This window comes from Pelodiscus sinensis, chromosome 5, assembly GCF_052426305.1.
Source record: "Pelodiscus sinensis isolate ZL-2025 chromosome 5, ASM5242630v1, whole genome shotgun sequence".
Lineage (NCBI taxonomy): Eukaryota > Metazoa > Chordata > Testudines > Trionychidae > Pelodiscus > Pelodiscus sinensis.
Genome location: NC_143056.1, coordinates 68,666,598 through 68,685,572, shown reverse-complemented (window position 1 = coordinate 68,685,572; position 18,975 = coordinate 68,666,598). Strand labels below are relative to the sequence as shown.

At 44.2% G+C, this 18,975-nt stretch overlaps 1 protein-coding gene and 1 long non-coding RNA gene across 9 annotated transcripts in view; one reads left to right on the top strand and one right to left on the bottom strand.

Moving 5' to 3' along the window:
* PCNX1 (pecanex 1) overlaps positions 1 to 18,975 on the top strand; it is a 159,898-nt gene that overhangs the window by 134,258 nt on the left and 6,665 nt on the right. For 5 of the 8 annotated variants that reach the window (XM_075927290.2, XM_075927291.2, XM_075927289.2 and 2 more), the window contains 4 exons: positions 8,040 to 8,314; positions 9,728 to 9,933; positions 11,140 to 11,579; positions 12,784 to 12,924. In XM_075927290.2, the coding sequence (XP_075783405.1) occupies positions 8,040 to 8,314; positions 9,728 to 9,933; positions 11,140 to 11,579; positions 12,784 to 12,924 (1,062 nt within the window). Of the gene's footprint in view, positions 1 to 7,744; positions 8,010 to 8,039; positions 8,315 to 9,727; positions 9,934 to 11,139; positions 11,610 to 12,783; positions 12,925 to 18,975 lie in introns of those variants that run through there. The other 3 variants (XR_012903471.2, XM_075927292.2, XM_014577123.4) reach the window with 3 other exon arrangements.
* LOC149524333 (uncharacterized) overlaps positions 10,299 to 18,975 on the bottom strand; it is a 157,097-nt gene continuing 148,420 nt past the window's right edge. Inside the window, exon 3 of the long non-coding RNA XR_016349665.1 lies at positions 10,299 to 10,449. This is a non-coding gene — a long non-coding RNA (uncharacterized LOC149524333). The remainder of the gene's footprint in view (positions 10,450 to 18,975) is intronic.

Below are 18,975 nucleotides of genomic sequence, written 5' to 3'. Positions count from 1 at the left end.
CCTGGGGAAGCAGCTTCTTTGCAGCTCTGCAGTATCTGGCTCCCCCCAGGAGCAAGACCGGCACCCTCTGCGGCCCTGCTCCCAGGAGCTGTATAGTGCATAGCTGCAGCGAAGTCTCCCTGGGAGCAGGGCCGGCAAAAGTGACGCTGCAGAGTCCCCAGCAGCATGTAACTGCTAGAATTTTAGCGGTTACAGAGTTACATTTTTTTCCCCCACAACTTTTTACATCTCCAGTGGCCACTGCTTGGGCTGTCTTCATGGAGAGAGCATACTTAATTTATCATCATGGTGGTGCTTTCCATGAACTTTAAATATTGACAGGAAAAAGGGCAGTGTCTTCTCAGAAAATACCTAGTGACAATATCAGCAAAACACAGTTTTGGCCATCCTTTTATGTTAGTTTCTTTGGCTCTAGTTGTTTATCTATTTATTACACCCATGAAAGTGTATCTGTGTTGTGACTTGTACTGTTGGTGGCACTTTGAATTTATATATATTTAGATGAGTAATAAATGTAGCCTTAGTCTGACCATGGCTTTACTTTTGCCCCTTCAATATTTACACAAAAGCTTAAGCTTTCCTTCTAGGTCTCTTCCTTACTTTGGGTTTCAGCTTTATTTCTTGCTGCTCCCGTTTGTCCACTCAAGTGTAATTCTTAAATGGACCTTTAATCTGCTTCATATAATCTTCTGTGTTTGGCCCTCACCCCCTGGTATGTGAGATGACCCTTAGTTAACCTATGCTATACTGCCACTTCAAAACTAGAATCCAGCTCCTGTTAAAGGGCTCATCCACCATTCCATGTTTGTGTATTTTAATCTGTATTGTTTGCAGCTTTTGTCCATTTATTGAGTCCTTTGAAGCAGGGAAGGTGAATGTTTGACTGTTATACAGTGCTATGTTGATTCTGTATGCTTTCTCCATAATATTTTTTGAATACTTGCTCATATATGTTCAAATGTAGATGTGAAAGTTTGTGTATAGATAGTGAGTGTCTTGGAGGTAGAGCCCTTGGTTCAGAACTTGTATACAGTTATATCCTCACCCAGCCTGCAACCCAAAGGTGTTTTTAACAGTTTTGTACTGACCAGTACATATTTCTTTTGGTTTTATATATGAAATCATATGCCAACAAACAGAAGCAAAGGCTTCACTCGCTAGATGTCAGAAACATACTGGCCTTCTTCATAAAAAGAACTAATCCATTTTGGAAAACAATTTTTTGTAGCTGTTACAGACAGGATGAAGGGTCTTCCACAAGGAAATTTTCTGGGCTGAAACTGGATCATGTCCTGTAGCCACACGGTATGGTCTGATGAAAATCCCTACTTTGGTCCTGACAGCATACTCCACAAGGACATGAACATCCTCAGCTGCATTTGTTGTACAAGTCCCTATGTAAGATTGCAATGTGATCTTTAGTCTACACTTGCGTTTCACTGTGCCATCCCTCAGCAGGTTAGGTTTGGCATAGCAGTGCGACAATATGTTTGTCAATTAACTTAAATCCTCCCAGTACATTAGAGTGGACACAAGCATGTACTGAAAGAAGAAAAAAATGTTTGTTTTCCGTAGTTGCTGTTCTTTGAGATGTGTTGCTTTTGTCTATTCCAATTACCCTCTCCTGCCTCACTGTCAGAATTAGCCAGCAAGAAGGAGCTGAGGGGTCAATGGGTTGTCAGAGTCCTTTATACCAATGCTATGAAAGTGCAACTCCAGAAGGCATCAGACCTGATGGATACCTCAGAGACAAAAACTTTTCAGCAGGGGTGTTCAGGTCAAGCACACACCTATGCTGGAATGGACATGAATGAGTAACACATCTCGAACAACAGTCATGAAAGATAAGTAACCGATATTTCTTCTTCGAGCAGTGTCCCGTGGGTGCTCCACTGTAGGTGTCGGGCTTGTCCTGGTGCTGCAGATCGGAGAACTTTTCCAGCCGTAGTCTGCTGGACCGCGCATGCGCGAAGCGCGGCTCGTGCCTTTTCTCACCGTTTGTGTGCGCGCGGTCCGGCTCCCGCCAGTTCCTCCGGACCGTCCTCGGCCACGGACGGACTAATGCTTTCTCCTCAGACTCTGTCAGAGTGAGAGAAAGGAAGAACTCAAAGAATTTAGATAGATTAGTTCTTAGAAGTTACTCATCAGTTATTTAGTCGTAGTCGTTCTAGTTAAAAAAAAAAAAATTTTCTCAGAAGTTACCTGTAAATAGTTTTCCTATCAGTCGTTAGAAGAAGAAAGACGCAACCATGCCAGGTTCGCCTGGTTTTAAAATGTGCAGCTCATGCTGGGAATCAATGCCCACCTCCGACGGCCACGCTCTCTGTATCAGGTGTCTCGGTGAGGGACAAATACCTCAGAAGTGTCCTCACTGCTCCAAACTCACCACGAGAGCAAGGAGGGACAGGGACATGAGGCTTAAAATGCTCCTCTTTTATAGGGCATTATAGCCACAAGATACGGCAGCTGCTGTATCGTCAGTGGATCCTTTGGCCAAACCGTCTCCGAAGAAGGCAAAGAAAAGACCATCGCCTTCTTGTTCTCTTCCCCCGACGTGTTAGCATGGGGGACAAACTGGGCACCTCCAGCTTGCCACCTATGCGTGGCCCGCCTAAGGCGAAGCACAGTCGTAGCACTTCGGCTGCGCATCCCTCGACTCTTTCGGTACCTAAGATACCATCGGCACTGAAGCCTTCCCCGGTACTGATGCTGCACATGGCACTGAGAGCAATCTCCGTACTGCCTACGAGTGCGGCACCAGAAGCAATTTCGGCACAGATGGCCCTCGCTGCACCGATTGCCACCTCGGCACCGACAGATTCCTGGGCACCATGCCATTCACCGGCACCGAGTGACTCGCCGGCACCGACCGAAGCTTCGGTACAGGAATTCATCCCGGCTCTGGAGGATGTTCCTCCACAAAGTTCACTGGTCCCTTGCAACGCGGCACCGCGCCCAGCTCCCAGGGTGGAAGGAGAAAAGTCTATACAACCCTCTACTCTAATCACTTCTTCACCAGAGCAGACTACTGTAGCACATGCCGAAAATCTCGGAGATTCATTACACCATCTCCTACCCCAGATCATACCCAGTTCTCGCCGGAGCTGCCTTCTCCTTCATCGGTGCATTCAGCTCAATCCATGAGGCATTCACAAAGAGTCTTCTGCTCTCCACACATCTCACCAAAACGCTGTTACCACTGGTCACCTTCTCCACCCCTGAGGTCCAGGGGACGATCCCAATCTCCTAGGTCTCCATCAGGCTCGGGTCATTTGGGGTACTATGGTTCCCATAGATGCCATTATTACAGCAGATCACCGCACCGCTCTCGTTATTATCACAGTTCGCCTCAGCATCACCGTTAATATAGGCACTATTCTCATTCTTCTACCCGGCATACATCGATATCCAATTCTCCACATCGGTCTCTCATATCATCCAGCAGGGAACATCGGTCCTTACCACCAGCAACCAGACCGCCAACTCCATCAGGTATCCCACCTTCCCACCTACCTGAGCCACAGGTCATACAACAACAACATTCCATTCAGGATGAGCATCAGGATCGGTCCCTCACTGATCAATCCCCCTCCTCGCCTGATGATGCAGTATTCCAGGGAGACATGTCACTGTCGGACGATCTCCGACAATTCCAAGACCTTTTCAGGAGAATTGCAGACTCACAAAATGTGCAGATTGCAGACGTCCAGCAGAAGTCCCATCATCTGCTCAGAAACGTACACCCCTCACATCAGGCCAAGGTGGGTCTCCCACTGGATGATGCCATCCTTGGGACTGTGGACGATATATGGCAGCTGCCAGCTTCTGCACCAACCACTAACAAAAAAGCAGACAAAAAATATTTTGTCCCGGCAAAAGGGATGGAATTTCTCTTCTCCCATCCCCAACCGAATTCTCTGGTTGCTGATGCAGCCCAACAAGGAACGAAGGGCCCGCAACAGAGACCTAATGTGCCGGACAAAGACATGAAGCAGCTAGACCTCTTTGGGTGAAAGGTTTACTCGTTTGTTACTCTTACGCTCTGTATGGCGAACTATTCCATATTATTAGCTAATCATAGCTTTGACAACTATTCTAAGCTAGTGCCCCTGCTGGAACATCTACCCGAGAGCAAGAGGGAGGGCCTCAAAGCGGTAGTCCAAGAAGGCTATGCAGCTTCCAGAACAGCTCTCCACATAGCTTTTGGACACAGTGGACACTGCAGCGCGTACCACAGCCACATCTGTGGTCATGCGCAGGGCATCCTTGCTACACCAGGCAGCAGTTCCCAGAGACCTTCTTTCCAAAGTCCATGATCTACCCTTCGATGGGCAGAATCTTTTCTCTGACAAAACTGATTAAGTTCTTCATTCCGGTAAAGATTCAAAAACCACGCTCAAGACCCTAGGAATATATACACCTCCTTTTCGTCGTAAGAGGGATACTCCCTATCAGAAACAAAGACCGTTTACCTTTCAGCCATCCCAATACAGACAGCAGGACCAGCAATGCAACCGGCAACACCAGCAGAGAAGACGACCTCAACCAAAACCATCTGGCCATTTAACTACCAAACAGCAAGTTTGACGCTCCCATCGAGGGTCTCTGCAGTATTCCGCTCAGCAGCCATCCCAGTCCTGCACAGACATTGTTCCATCATCACCTGAGACCCTTCCAACATCGGTGGTCTCGCATTACCACCGACAGATGGGTGCTGCAAATGATTACGCTAGGACATATCACTCCATACATCACTCTACCCCCTCTCAATCCCCCCACCCCCTTTTCAGGGACCCATCTCACGAGCCTCTTTTACAACAAGAGGTCAATCGCCTCCTCGCCATCGGAGCAACAGAGGCAGTACCAAACAAGTTCAGGGGAAGGGGGTTTTATTCCCAATATTTTCTGATGGAGAAAAAATCAGGGGGGGTGGAGGCCAATTCTCGACCTCAGAGGACTAAATCGGTATCTACGGAAGTACCGTTTCAGGATGGTTACTCTAACCACCATCATTACAGCTCTTCACAGCGGAGATTGGGTCACGTCCCTCCATCTGCAGGATGCCTATTTCCATGTTGCGATACACCCGACCCACAGATGATTTATACGGTTCCACTTAGGCGCAGACCATTTCCAATACAGGGTCTTGCCCTTCGGTCTCTCATCGGCTCCCAGGGTTTTTTCCAAGACTCTGGCAGTAGTTACAGCTTACCTGCGTCGTCTCAGCATAATGATATTCCCTTACCTGGATGATTGCCTAATCAGAGCTCCTTCGGCGGCAGAGGTGCCGCACGCGACGCACCTCACAAGAACAGTTTTTGAGGCCTTGAACTTGATCCTCAACGTCCCGAAATCGACCATGATGCCCCACCAATCGATACAGTTCATAGGGGCACCCTCAACTCAACCAGCGCACGTGCTTTCTTACCAATGACCAGATTTCAAGTGATGCAAGACCTCATACAAGCCATTACCACCAGTCCCAAGCCATCTATAGTTCAATGTCTTCAGCTTATGGGACACATGGCAGCCAAGACGTATGTCGTCGAACACGTGAGACTACGCTTTCGTTGTCTCCAGCATTGGATAGCTATTGTTTACACTCCAAATGCTCGAGATGTCCACAGACAGGTATCAATTCCCCCTCACGTCAGAAACACTCTAGCTTGGTAGACGGTTTCCAAAAACCTGATGTCGGGTGTCCCTTTTCATCGCCAACAATCAACAGTACAACTAACCACCAATGCATCGTTGCTAGGGTGAGGTACGCATCTGGAGCACAATCAGGCTCAGGGACTTTGGGCCCCCTTAGAGTCAATGATGCATATCAATTTCCTGGAATTGCGTGCAGTGCGCAATGCCTGTCGACACTTTCTTCCAAAGATTCGTGGTCAAGCCATCCGAATTCTTACCAACAACATGACTACAGTATACTATATAAACAGGCAGGGCGGAGCCCGATCCCAGTCACTTTGTGCCGAGGCGATCACTTTATGGAGTTGGTGCATTCACCACAAAAATCTCCCTCATTGCAGAATACTTACCCGGTCAACAGACCACTATGGCCGATACGCTGAGCAGGCATTTTTCCATGAAGCACGAATGGGAGCTTCACCCGGACGTGCTCTCAACCATATTCCGTTCCTGGGGCTTTCCAGCAGTGGACTTGTTTGTGACACGAATGAACGCCAAATGTCCCCAGTACTGTTCAAGAGTGGGAATCGGACAGGGTTCCAAGGGGGACGCTTTCCAACGCGATTGGAGCCATCATCTATATGCGTTCCCTCCCACACCTCTAATTCCCAAAGTGCTAGAAAAGATACTCATGGACAGAGCCACGGTAATCTTGATAGCTCCTTTCTGGCCAAGACAAACGTGGCTTCCTTACCTTCATCAAATGTCGGCGCGTCATCCGTATCTTTTGCCCAAGAGACACGACCTTCTTTCCCAGAACAACCAGCACTTGTTCCATCCTCAGATCGATCTTCTGGCATTGACAGCCTGGTTCCTAATTGGTTCCAACAAACAGAAATGATTTGCTCACAAGGGGTCAAACACATCCTTCTACACAGCAGAAAATTATCCACAAGGTCCACTTACCTTCACAAATGGGCACCGTTTTCTGCATGGTGCTCGATGGCATGTTTGGATCCTTATTCTGCTCCCATTCACCGGATTCTGGACTACCTCGTGCATCTCAAGGATTCTTCTCTGAGTTGTGCTTCCATTAAAGTGTACATTGCCGCAATCACCGCTTTCCACCACTCTGTGGAAGGATATTCCGTTTTCTCTCACCCAATGATGCGGCGCTTCATGAAGGGCATGACTAATCTTTTTCCACATCGCACACAACCAGCGCAGCCGTGGGACCTAGAGTTAGTTCTTAACGTGCTAACGCACAAACCCTTTGTGCCACTAGCCACATGTGATTTGCGCATCCTCACAATGAAAGTTATCTGTCTGATTGCCATAACCTCTGCAAAAAGGGTTGGTGAGTTGGCTGCCTTATCGGCTATACCTCCATACACAGTGTTTACCGATCAGGGAGTCATCTTACGCTCTCAACCCACTTTCCTCCCAAAAGTGAACTCACGGATCCATATTAATGAGCCGATAGTACTTCCCACTTTCTACACTAAGCCCCATACCTCTGCAGAGCAAGCACGTCTACACACCCTTGACGTCAGACGTGCCTTGGCCTTTTACATAGAAAGGACTAGAGCCATCAGAAAGACAAATATGCTTTTAGTGTCTGCAGCCAAGCATTCTAAGGGCCACCCATTATCAGCACAGCGCATTTCATCGATCATAATGAACTGCATAAAGGAATGCTATGTGCTACATAATAGACCACTATTACAAAAACCGAGAGCCCATTCAACATGTGCAATCGCTGCATCAACTGCATTCTTGAAAGGTGTTCCGCTAAAAGACGTTTGCAGGGCTGCTACATGGTCTTCAAACTTCACCTTTGCCAAACATTATGCCATTCCCAACCTTCACCTACCAGATGAGGCAGTGGCAGCAGCGGTTCTGTCCACGGCCACAGCACGATAGCTCTGAACCCTCCTCCTTTCAGGGGCTACTGCTGCGAATTCACCTACGGTGGAGTACCTACAGGACACTGCTCGAAGAAGAAGAAGTTAGTCTGTGCTGTAATGATGGTTCTTCGAGATGCATGTCCCGTGGGTGCTCCACAACCCGCCCTCCTCCCCTCTTCGGAATTCTCATTTATGTCTTTCAGACCAAGAGGATCAGGAGGAACTGGTGGGAGCCGTACCGAACGCACACAAACGGTGCGAAAAGGCACGAGCCGCGCTTCGTGCATGCACGGTCCGGCAGACTACAGCTAGAAAAGTTCTCCAATCTGCCGCACCGGCACAAGCCCAACACCTACAGTGGAGCATCCACGGGACACGCAACTTGAAGAGCCATCGTTACTGCACAGAATGAGTAACTTCTTCTTTTCTTACTGCTCATCCTTAATAAGCTTTCTAATGTTTCCTTTTTTTCTTGGTTTTTGTTGTGGTTTTTTGCAGGTAAATAAGGAGTGTGTACGTGGCCTTTGGGCAGGTCAGCAGCAGGAACTTGTCTTCTTGCGTAACCGTAACCCAGAAAGAGGGAGCATCCAAAATGCAAAACAGGCTTTGAGGAATATGATCAACTCTTCTTGTGACCAGCCTATTGGATATCCAATCTATGTCTCACCTTTGACTACTTCCTATTCCGATAGCCATGATCAGCTCAAGGAGTTTCTTGGGGGCGCTATCAGTTTGGGAAATATCAGGAGCTTCATAGTATCAACATGGCACAGGTGAGCTGTGGGAATGAATCCTTGAGCATTCAGATATTCAGTAATATCACTAAGTCATGCATAATTTACAGCATTCAGTAACAAAAGTGCAGATGCCTCTCAGTATTTTTCCTGGTACTTGCAACACATGGCCACTGTTATGGCAAGAAGTCATGTGAACAAAATCCCAAGAATGTTGTCAATTAGAATCTCATACCTAATTTTAACAGCTCAAAAAATTCTAAGTGGAAGAGTTATGCCTACAGTTGTAATCTCAGCTGTGTTAGTGATCTATTGTGGGGTTTGAGTCTCATTTTCAATGCCTCAGTTTAATCCCTCCATAGGAGGAGAACAATTATCTACCTTACAAAGCTGTGGGGAAGAATCATGCGGGTCTGGGACCTTAAAACACTGAAGTATGTGAGTAGTCCTACTGAAGTAACTGGGATTGTCTCATGAGTAAAATTATGCAAGGCATTAATGTTTTCAGGATTGAGGACTTTGTACAGCATTCTGAATATGTAAACACCACATTAGCACTACACAAATGTTTGTCTAAATGTACATATATCCAATATGCTGTACACCTACATTATATGAATAAAAAGGGTCTGCGTCCCCAAAATTGTGTGATGCGTTTACTGTAATGTATCTCTTCTTCACCCACAAACGATTTCTCCAGCATATAGTGGTATTGTGAAAAGTTTATTTCAGCAAGAAAGCATTAGACTTAAACTAATTATATCTCAAAATGCTGGAGCAAGGAGACTGAATAAGGAACTGGCAATGTATTTGAGAACAGTAGAACAAGGATAGTGGTAGGGACTGGAGGAGAAGTAAATGAGTAAAGCTTTCTTTAATGAGTCTAAACGAAGCATAGTCCTCCACGTAATAGAATAAAAATACAAGCTTACCAGCTCTTTAGCTAACCAATTGATTAACTCACTTAAATGTTAAAAAGCTGGCATGAGCAGTACAAACATTTCAAAGAATCCTAGCATATTGTAGTCACTAGAGTATGTCATAACTGAAGTCATTTGCAAAAGCAATTCTTTCCTGTTCATTTAACAATAAGAGAGGAAATATGAGGAAAACGCTTAAATTAGAGATCCGATATGACTGCCATTATAGACAGAACAGCATAAACTGATGCTAATATGACTACAAAATAGAAAAGCAATAAATTCTAATATTTGCTATTAAAAATATGACAACTGAATTCTCATGCGTCACATTTGCAAACAGCTGGTACTATATAAAGAAAAGTAAATTTAATGTAAATGTTTGATAGCAAAAAAATATTTTTAATGCAATACCAGGTAGCAGTCCTCAGAATTGGAGAAAGCATAATACAGAAGAAAAAGCATAGTTGAAATTGATGTCTGATCACTTTTTTCTGTTAGCTAACACAGTTGATTCTCATTGTGTTCTTAGATTAAGGAAAGGTTGTGGTGCTGGCTGCAACAGTGGTGGAAACATAGAAGATTCAGATGCTGGAGGTGGGGCTTCCTGCACGAGTAACAATGCAGCTGCCAATGAGTCGCAAAACAGCATGTCACAAGGAGGAGGGAATTTAATTATGGGGCAGAGCCCTGGAGCTGTTCTCCATCCTCCTGTCACATCTCACCCCTCAACACTAGGTAATACTAACTTAGTGTATATATTTTATAAAATCCTTGAGTTGTACAGAAATACCTTTTCCTCTGGGACAGCTAGCCTTTCACCACTGTTGATCAGGAATGGACTACAAGCACAAAATTGATTCTGTAATTTTAATTCCCAATGTAAATGGATTTATATCCCAAAATCACACTGCAGTTAAGCATTGTGGCATGTCTTTGGACTGCTACTAGAATGGATTGATGATAGCAGATCAGGATTGATATGTTAACCATTGTTGAGTGAGAGACTCTTTCATAGCACTTCCTACATCAGTTCTACTGGTCCCTTATGTTCACAAATACCAAACTCAGATCAAGTGTTTTATAAATGCAAATTACCTTTGTCTTTATGCTGCCACTACTGCTGTTGTGAAGTAAATTGTCTTTTGCTGCAGGATTTCAGTTAAACTGTATCCAAGTAAGTGCAGTTAGTGATCTAATGAGGAACTGGAGGTGATTGAGCATCTGTTTCCTGAGGTGTAGTTGCTTTCATTGCTGTTAGGAAAAAGAGCATTATTTTACAGACTAGTCCATTGTCAGCTTCTGAATCTTGTCATGCCATATGCATTATAAGGTCTATAATTATGATGGGGTATCTATAGCTTTGTGAGAGGGGTATTAATTAATGTGCATTGAATAAATCTCTAAGCTAAAAATCTCATGGTTTTTCTTTGCCAACTTCAAATGTAACTAAACATTTCAGAACTAGTTAAAACAGCAGCAATAGTAACTGTAAACTTTCTGGTGCACACTTAGGATGGAGTCAAGCCACATATTTGGCTAAGGATATTTGGTGTTCTGAAACATTGCAAATGTTACTGACAGAATTAGACAACATAGAATAAGAAACTAAATTCTTCAGCATTGAATAAATGCTGCATTAATGCAATAAAAGCTGGGCTCATATTTACCAAGGACACTTACACTTTGGCGTACACTCCTAGCAATGTAATATCAGTTCTTTAAACCAGTTGAGGTTAGTTGATTGTATTCAAACATTTCATTGTTGATGGGACCAGTGCAACTTGTCTCTGAAGTATTCTAGGTGTTTCTGATGTGTCCATGAATACTGTATATCAAGGTGCCGAAACACTTGTGTAAGTGTCTAAAATCTAAAATGCGTGGGAGGCTTGTATTAAAACGATTGACTCTCTTGATTGTGTGTTTTTGTTTTTTTGCTTTTAGGCACCAGTCACAGCTCCCACTCAGTGCAGTCAAGCCTTGTCAGACATTCCCCTGCCCGTGCCTCGGTAGCCAGCCATTCATCTTATTGCTACAGCAGTCGTCATTCATCACTCCGCACATCCACTACAGGCTTTGTGCCTTGCCGACGCTCTTCCACCAGTCAGATATCCCTTCGTAACCTCCCATCCTCCATCCAGTCCCGTCTATCCATGGTGAATCAAATGGAACCCACTATCCAGGCTGGCATTGTCAGCGTGCAGCATGGCCTACCCTCTTCAAGCAGCTCCAGTCAGAGCATCCCTGCCTGTAAACAACATGCTCTTGTGGGCTTTCTGGGAACAGAAGGAGGGAATAATGTAATTGATGTACAGTCAGGGGGTAATGCAAGCCCTGCAAACCATATGCAAGCCAAAAGGGATGAAGTTATTTATAGAATCCAGGTGAATCAACCAGCATCTATACTTCTTTAGGTTGTATTTTTTCCCTCATTTTTTTTATTATCTTACACGTTGTAGTAACAAAATAACATGACCGCCGTCTTCTATCCACACACGTGTCCTGGAGCTCCTCAGTGCAGAACAGAAGTGTAGATATGACTAAGAAGTTTCATCTTTATTTTGCTAAACAGTTGGCTACTGGTATACTAAGCACTATCTAGTCACATGACAGACATGTTTTATTTTAGCACGCAGCTGAGAGAGCTGGAATATGTTCTGCTTCATATATTAACTACAAACTAATCAGTTTAGTTTTGCTTACGGTATCACTGTTTGCTGGTAATAACATAAAAATGTACAAAGTTTTTGAGCATGTGCCAGTTCACCATTGACTTAAGTTGCCAGGGGAGACCTTGGTAGTTTTGTTGAAATCTGGAAGCTAAACACAAACTCTAGCTCGTGGCTCTCTGTAAACACTTGAATATGTTTACAATAGAGCATTGCTGGGAGAAATTTAGAAGCTGATCTAACAGGATAAAGGTATTCAGCTTGCTTCACATGGTGACACAACTTAAGGCCATAGGGAAGCCTGTCATGGTTGTAGTCATTCAGTAAAACTTGATAATTGTGAATACATTTGTATATCTTTTGTATTCAGACAGGGGCTGGTTAAGTAAAATACAGCTAAGATCTGTTAATGTTCAGGGCCCCTCTATAAAACTACATTTTCCAAAAAATATTTGGTGTGTGTGTCCTCTTTGTAAACTCTTGTTTGATGGATATCTTATTCATTCCTGCTTGCTCACAAGTAGAGGGAGGTTTTCTACAATGCTTTCCTGCTAGCTTCTTCTAGGTGCAGAAAGCCTGTTTACTGGCTGGTCTCTGCTGAGCATCTTAAATGGAACTTAATTCTTTTGCCTAGTGATAAATCCTCTGAGCCTTGTGCTCTACGTGCCCAAATGTGGAGGCTTGTACCACTCAAGTTTTCTAAAATGTAGCTCTTAGCTAACTTCCACTACAGGCTTTGTAGTGCTTAGAGCTTGAGTATGCATCCTCTGAAGCTTTGCCTCTGACTTTAGTGGGTGCAAGATCAGTCCTTCAAAGAACAACAGTTTTGACTAGCTTCTAGGAGACCAGTTGTAGTTTCACTGTTCACCATTCATTGGTGACTCCATAATAGTCTAAAATCAGTTTCTTTTCACATTAGATCATGGATCCCAGCCAAGTTCTGGAAGGCATCAACATGTCCAAAAGGAAGGAGCTGCAGTGGCCAGATGAGGTGATACGGCTAAAAGCAGGAAGAAATAGCTGGAAAGAGTGGAGTCCTCAGGAAGGCATGGAAGGCCATGTAAGTTTCACTTGGAAGCTGATTTTATGAATTGTGGGGGGGGGGGGAGTCAAATGTGCTAAAGATCAGTCTGAAACACTGTGCAGATACCATTCAAAAGGTATATTTGATCATATGCTGATTAGGCAACTGTTCTTTTGACTTATTACCTGTATGCAAGACATCTAGGTGCTCACGTGAATAAGATGAAATTTCTGAAATCAATCCTGAGGATGCAAAATGGAGTCTTCAATGCAAAAGACGACAAGTCTAAAACAAAACCCTTTATATGCACTGTTTACATTTTTGTAATATTCACCCAGCCTTCAGATTTCCTTTCCTAAAATTATCAACATCTGAGAGTACACTACAGATGAATCTATCAGCCAGCTTTAATAATACAGGAATTGCCTTTGGATTTATATCAAATTACTATAATGCAGGTTGAGTCAATTATGTTTAAATGTCACTTTCTTAGATAACACATATAGGGCTCCAGTTCATTTCTGTATATAAAAAAGAAGTTATGAGAGTCAACTGAAAACAAAGATAGAGTCTAACTAATTTTTCCAGTGGCCTGTTAATTATAACCCTGTTTTCCTCCTCCTCTGTTATTGCTTCAACTTTGGCTTTTACTACAACTAGGGGAGAGGATTTTTATGTACTAAAATAGTTTCCTTTCTAGAAAACTGCATCTAAACCTTTCAGAAATCACATCATTTTATAAATAGAGAGAGAGAGACACCATGGCCCCAACAGGGGTGCTCTTCAAGATCACAAAGATATTCAGAACTTAATCATAGAATCCTAGGGCTGGAAGAGCACTCAGGAGGTCATTAAGTCCAACCCCCTGCCCAAAGCAGGACCAACCCCAACTAAATCATCCCAGCCAGAGCTTTGTCATGCTGGGACTTAAAAACCTCTATGGATGGAGATTCCACCACCTCCTTAGGTAACCCCTTCCAGTACCCTCATATTAAAATAGTTTTTCCTATTATCCGACCTAGACCTTCCCCACTGTAACTTGAAACTAGTACTTGTTCTCCCATCTCTCACTACTGAGAACAGCCTCTCCCCATCCTCTTTGGAACCTCTTGTCACATTACTGGATTTTAAGAGGATCAGACAGGTCCTGAGGGGGGGAGGGACTGCCCCAAAGTCTGTACAAAGGGGGCCATGTGAGATGTCAAATGAAATATTATGTTCTACTTATTTTATGTATGTTACTCATGTGTTTGTGTGATGTCTGTATATGGAGTTATAACTCTATACAGGCAGTCCCCGAGTTACACGGATCCGACTTATGTCGGATCCGCACTTACGAACGGGGCTTTTCTTGCCCTGGAACTCGCGGGTGGCGGGACCACCCAGATGCGCAGTGGTCCCGCCACGGCATCCTCCGGGGCGAGAAAAGCTGCTCCGGGTGTCCCTGGGCTGACTCTGGAGCCAGTTCCGACTTACGTACAAATTCAACTTAAGAACAAACCTATAGTCCCTATCTTGTACGTAACCCGGGGACTGCCTGTACTCTATGTTGATGCTGGAAGATTCTCTGTCTGAGACAGAGCAATGGGCCAGGACTGTTCAGTCAGTGACTGTGCTAATTAGCAAAGCTCCAGGGACAAGGTTCTCAGAGAGGCCAATATACACCTGAGGAATGTGTCTGGGTCCTGCAAACCAACCAATATCATGACTGCTGACATGGGACACAGGGATAGGTCACTGGGCCATGTGACTTGCTCCAGCTTGGAAGATACCAGGGATGGATATAAAATGCCATGAGGCAGGCTCCATCTTGCCTTCAATTCTGCTACTGATTCCAGATGCAGCCTTGCGAGGAACAGAGAGCCGGGAAGAAACGTAGGGCCATCCTGACATAGGATGTACACCAGAGACTTTTAAGCTAGCAGTTTGTAACATCTCTGCTAAGATTCTGCATCGGGAACTTGGTGATTCGATGCATGTAATGTATTCTCCTTAACAACCTTACTCTCATGCTTTTCTTTCTTTTATTAATAAACCTTTAGATTTTAGATTCTAAAGGATTGGCCCAGTGTGCTCTTGTGGGTAAGATCCAAAGTGTAAATTGACTGGGAACTGTGGCTGGTTCTTTGGGACCAGAAAGACCCATTTGGGGTAGGTGAGATTAGGTTCTATAACCCCTCACCTGTGTGTTAGGCCCGGGGCTGATTTTGGCACAGGGAGAGCTAAAGTGTGCGAGGGGTTTTGCTCATGAGGCTTTTGCTGGCAGGATTGGCAGCTGAAGTGGTCGGTGTGACTGGTGTGGCCTACTTGGGAAGTGCCTCCAGTCAGGGGTTGTAAAGAGCCCTGGTTTTGAGCAGTTCAACCTGAGCAGGTGCCCTCAGCGGTGCCCAGATCCTGTCTGGTCCATCACCCCTCCCTAAAGGAAGTTGAAGGCTGCTATCAAATCCCTCCTCACTCTTCTCTTCTGCACACTAAATAAGCCCAACTCCCTCAGCCTCTCCTCGTAGGTCATGTGCTCCAGACTCCTAATCATTTTGATTGCCCTCCATTGGACCTTCTCCAGTACATGCACATCCTTTCTATATTGGGGGACCCAGAACTGAACGCAATACTCTAGATGTGGCCTTACCAGTGCTGAATAAAGGTGAACAATAATTTCTCTAGATCTGCAGGAAAAGCTCCTCCTAATGCACCCTAATATGCCATTAGCCTTCTTGGCTACAAGGGCACACTGTTGACTCCTATCCAGCTTATCATCCACTGTCATCCCCGGGTCCTTTTCTGCTGACCTGCTACTTAGCCATTCAGTCCACAGTCTGTAACTGCTTGGGATTCTTCCGTCCCAAGTGCAGGACTCTGCACTTGTCCTTGTTGAACCTCATCAGATTTCTTTTGGCCCAATCCTCCAATATGTCTAAGTCTCTCTGGACCCTATCCCTGCCCTCTAGGGTATCAACCTCTCCCCCTAACCTAGTGTCATCTGTAAATTTGCTGAGGGTGCAATCCATCCCTCATCCAGGTCATTAATAAAGATTTTGAACAAAACCAGCCCTAGAACGGTTCCTTGGAGCACTCCGCTTGAAACTTACAGCCAACTAGACATTGAGCCATTGATCACTACCCTTTGGGCCCAACAGTCTAGCCAACTTTCTATCCACCTTACAGTCCATTTGTCCAATCCATACTTCCTTAACTTGCTGGCAAGAATATCGTGGTAGTCCATAACAAAAGCTTTGCTAAAATCAAGGTATATCATATCTACCGATTTTCCCATATCCGCAGAGCCAATTACTTTATCATACACGCTAATCAGGTTGGTGAGACATGACTTGCTCTTGGTGAATCCATGTTGACTATTTCTGATTACTTCCCCTCTTCCAAGTGCTTCAAACTGGATTCCTTGAGGATCCCTTCCATGATTTTTCTGGGGACTGAGGTAAGGCTGACCGGTCTGTAGTTTCTTGGATTGTCCTTCATCCCTTTTTTAAAGATGGGCACTACATTTGCCTTTTTCCAATCATCCGGAACCTCTCCCGATCTCCATAAATTTTCAAAGATAATGGCCGAAAGCTCTGCAATGACATTTGCCAACTCCCTCAGTACCCGTGGATGCATTAAATCCGGACCCATGGATTTGTGTATGTCTAGCTTTTCTAAATAGTTCTTAACCTGTTCTTTCTCCGCTGTGCGCTGCCAACTGCCTTGCTGTACTGCATTGCCTAGTGTAGTAGTCTGCAAGCTGGCCTTGTCTGTGAAGACAGAGGCAAAAAACAGCATTGAGTACTTCAGCTTTTCCCACATCATCTGTCACTAGGCTACCTCTCTAATCCAGTAAGGACCACACACAACACCCTCTCTGATCACCCTCTTATTGCTAATATGCCTATAGAAACTTTTTTTGTTACCCTTCACATCCCTTGCTAGCTGCAATTCCAATTGCGCATTTGCCTTCCTGATTGCTCCCCTGCATTATCGAGCAATGTATTTATATTCCTCCTTAGTCATCTGTCCAAGATTCTACTTCTTATAAGCTTCCTTTTTGTGTTTAAGCTCACCAAGGATGTCCCCGGTAACCAAATCTGGTCACTTACTGTATTTGCTTTTCTTACTGTGCATCGGGATGGTTTCTCCCTGTGCCTTTAATAAGGCTTCTTTAAAATACTGCTAGCTCTCCTAGACTCCTTTCCCCTTCATATTAGCATCCCAAAGGATCCTGCTGATCAGTTCTCTGAGGGAGTCAGTGTCTGCTTTTCTGAAGTCCAGGATGTATATTTTGCTGCTCTCCTTTTTTCCTTTTGTCAGGATCCTGAAATCTACCATCTCATGATTACTGCTGCCCAGGTTACCACTCACACCTGCTTCCCCTATTACCGGTAGTTCCTCCCTCTTTGTGAGCAGCAGGTCAAACTGCGCATGGCCCCATGTCTGTTCCTTCAGTGCCCGTACCAAGAGGTTATCCCCAACATACTCCAAAAAATAAGGTTTAGGGGTTATTTTGAGGGAAGGGTTTTCTCTTGAAATAACCCCGCTGGGACCGAGTTTGATGTCCTGAAATAGCGCTATTGCGGAAAAGCAGCAGTCCGCAATCATGCAAATGAAGTGCAGGATATTTAAATCCCTGCTTCATTTGCAATTTCGGATGTCTACATTTGCTTTCCTCCCTTGACGGAGGAATACACACTTTTTTTTAAATGAAAATGAAAAATTAATTCAAAATTTTAAAAACGCGTAATTACTCATGTGAAGATGATTTTTTGGCTATTTCACCTTTAACTCTTTTAACAGCCATTCATCTTCTCCACCCATTAGAGTCGTACATATTCTCTTTTTATTTGATTGGTCAAGAAATCTTTCCATCATCATATGTGATTATGAACTCTGTAACCCCCAACAGTACCAAAATTTTCAAAAGGAGTGAACGGACTTGTATGCATTTGTGCATAGGTCTGGATCTCCACACTTTCTCATTTGTAGTGAGAGACTGTTCTCAAACAATCAAAAAAATGAATTTCATGACAAGACATGCAACGTTTATTACTAAGTTCCCCGAGGATGATGCATGGAAAAAAAGCTCTGCAAGGAGCTGCAGATAAAATTGAACATTGGACAAAATAGCCTGCTGGCATGGTCAAAAAATACAAGAGCTTAAACTTAGTTTTGAGGGCACATGCAGCATTATTCGAGAGGGGAGGCCTTTCATTGACAGGAATTATTTGAAGAGATGCATACTAAAACTTGGTCGTGTACTATTTGACAAGTTCCACAACAAGGACAAAATTTTACGGAAAATTCAAGACAAGCTGTTATCGACAAAAACAGTTCATGACACAGCTCTGAAAATGGTCCATCTAATCAACAAGGAACAAATACAAAATTTGAGTACAGGTACTTATTTTTCATTTGCTTTGGACAAGACATCTGACATGTGACATTAATCAGTTGAGTATTCTGGGACAATATATTTGCGGAAATGCTGTGCACGAAGAAATTATTGAGATATTACCAATGAAAAAATCAAACAAGGGGCAGAGACATCATTAGAACTGAGATGAACTTTGTAAAATGAAAAAGAAATGCAGTTGGATAATCTGATGTCTGTGTGTCTGGACAGTGCACCTAGCAGAGCCAGCAAATACCGAGAATTCCTAACTCATCAGAACAGCTGAATCACTCGCTTTTGAACTTTCATTGCATTGTATATCAGGCGGCACTTTGTGCGCAATCTTGTGGAACTGAACTTGGAAATGTAATGGGACTGGTGTTTGGCATTGTCAGTTGGATTTTTGCCCCAGCCCTGAATCTGAATAACCTCATCTATTAATTCACAATGTTCGCTGGTTATCTCGTGGCAAAGTTTTGTCTCGTTTTGCCACCTGCATTAATGAGATTAAGTCATTTTTGGCTATGAAGAGTGCCAAACACACTGAGCTTTCAGACTGTGACTGGTTTTATCTCGTCAACATTACCAGTCATTTGAATGAGTTGAACCTTAAGCTACAAGGGCAAGGAAATACAATCCTGACTCTGCAGCAGGCAGTGTTTGGATTGGAGTTACCTTTGATGAAGACAGTCAAATTTATTGAGATG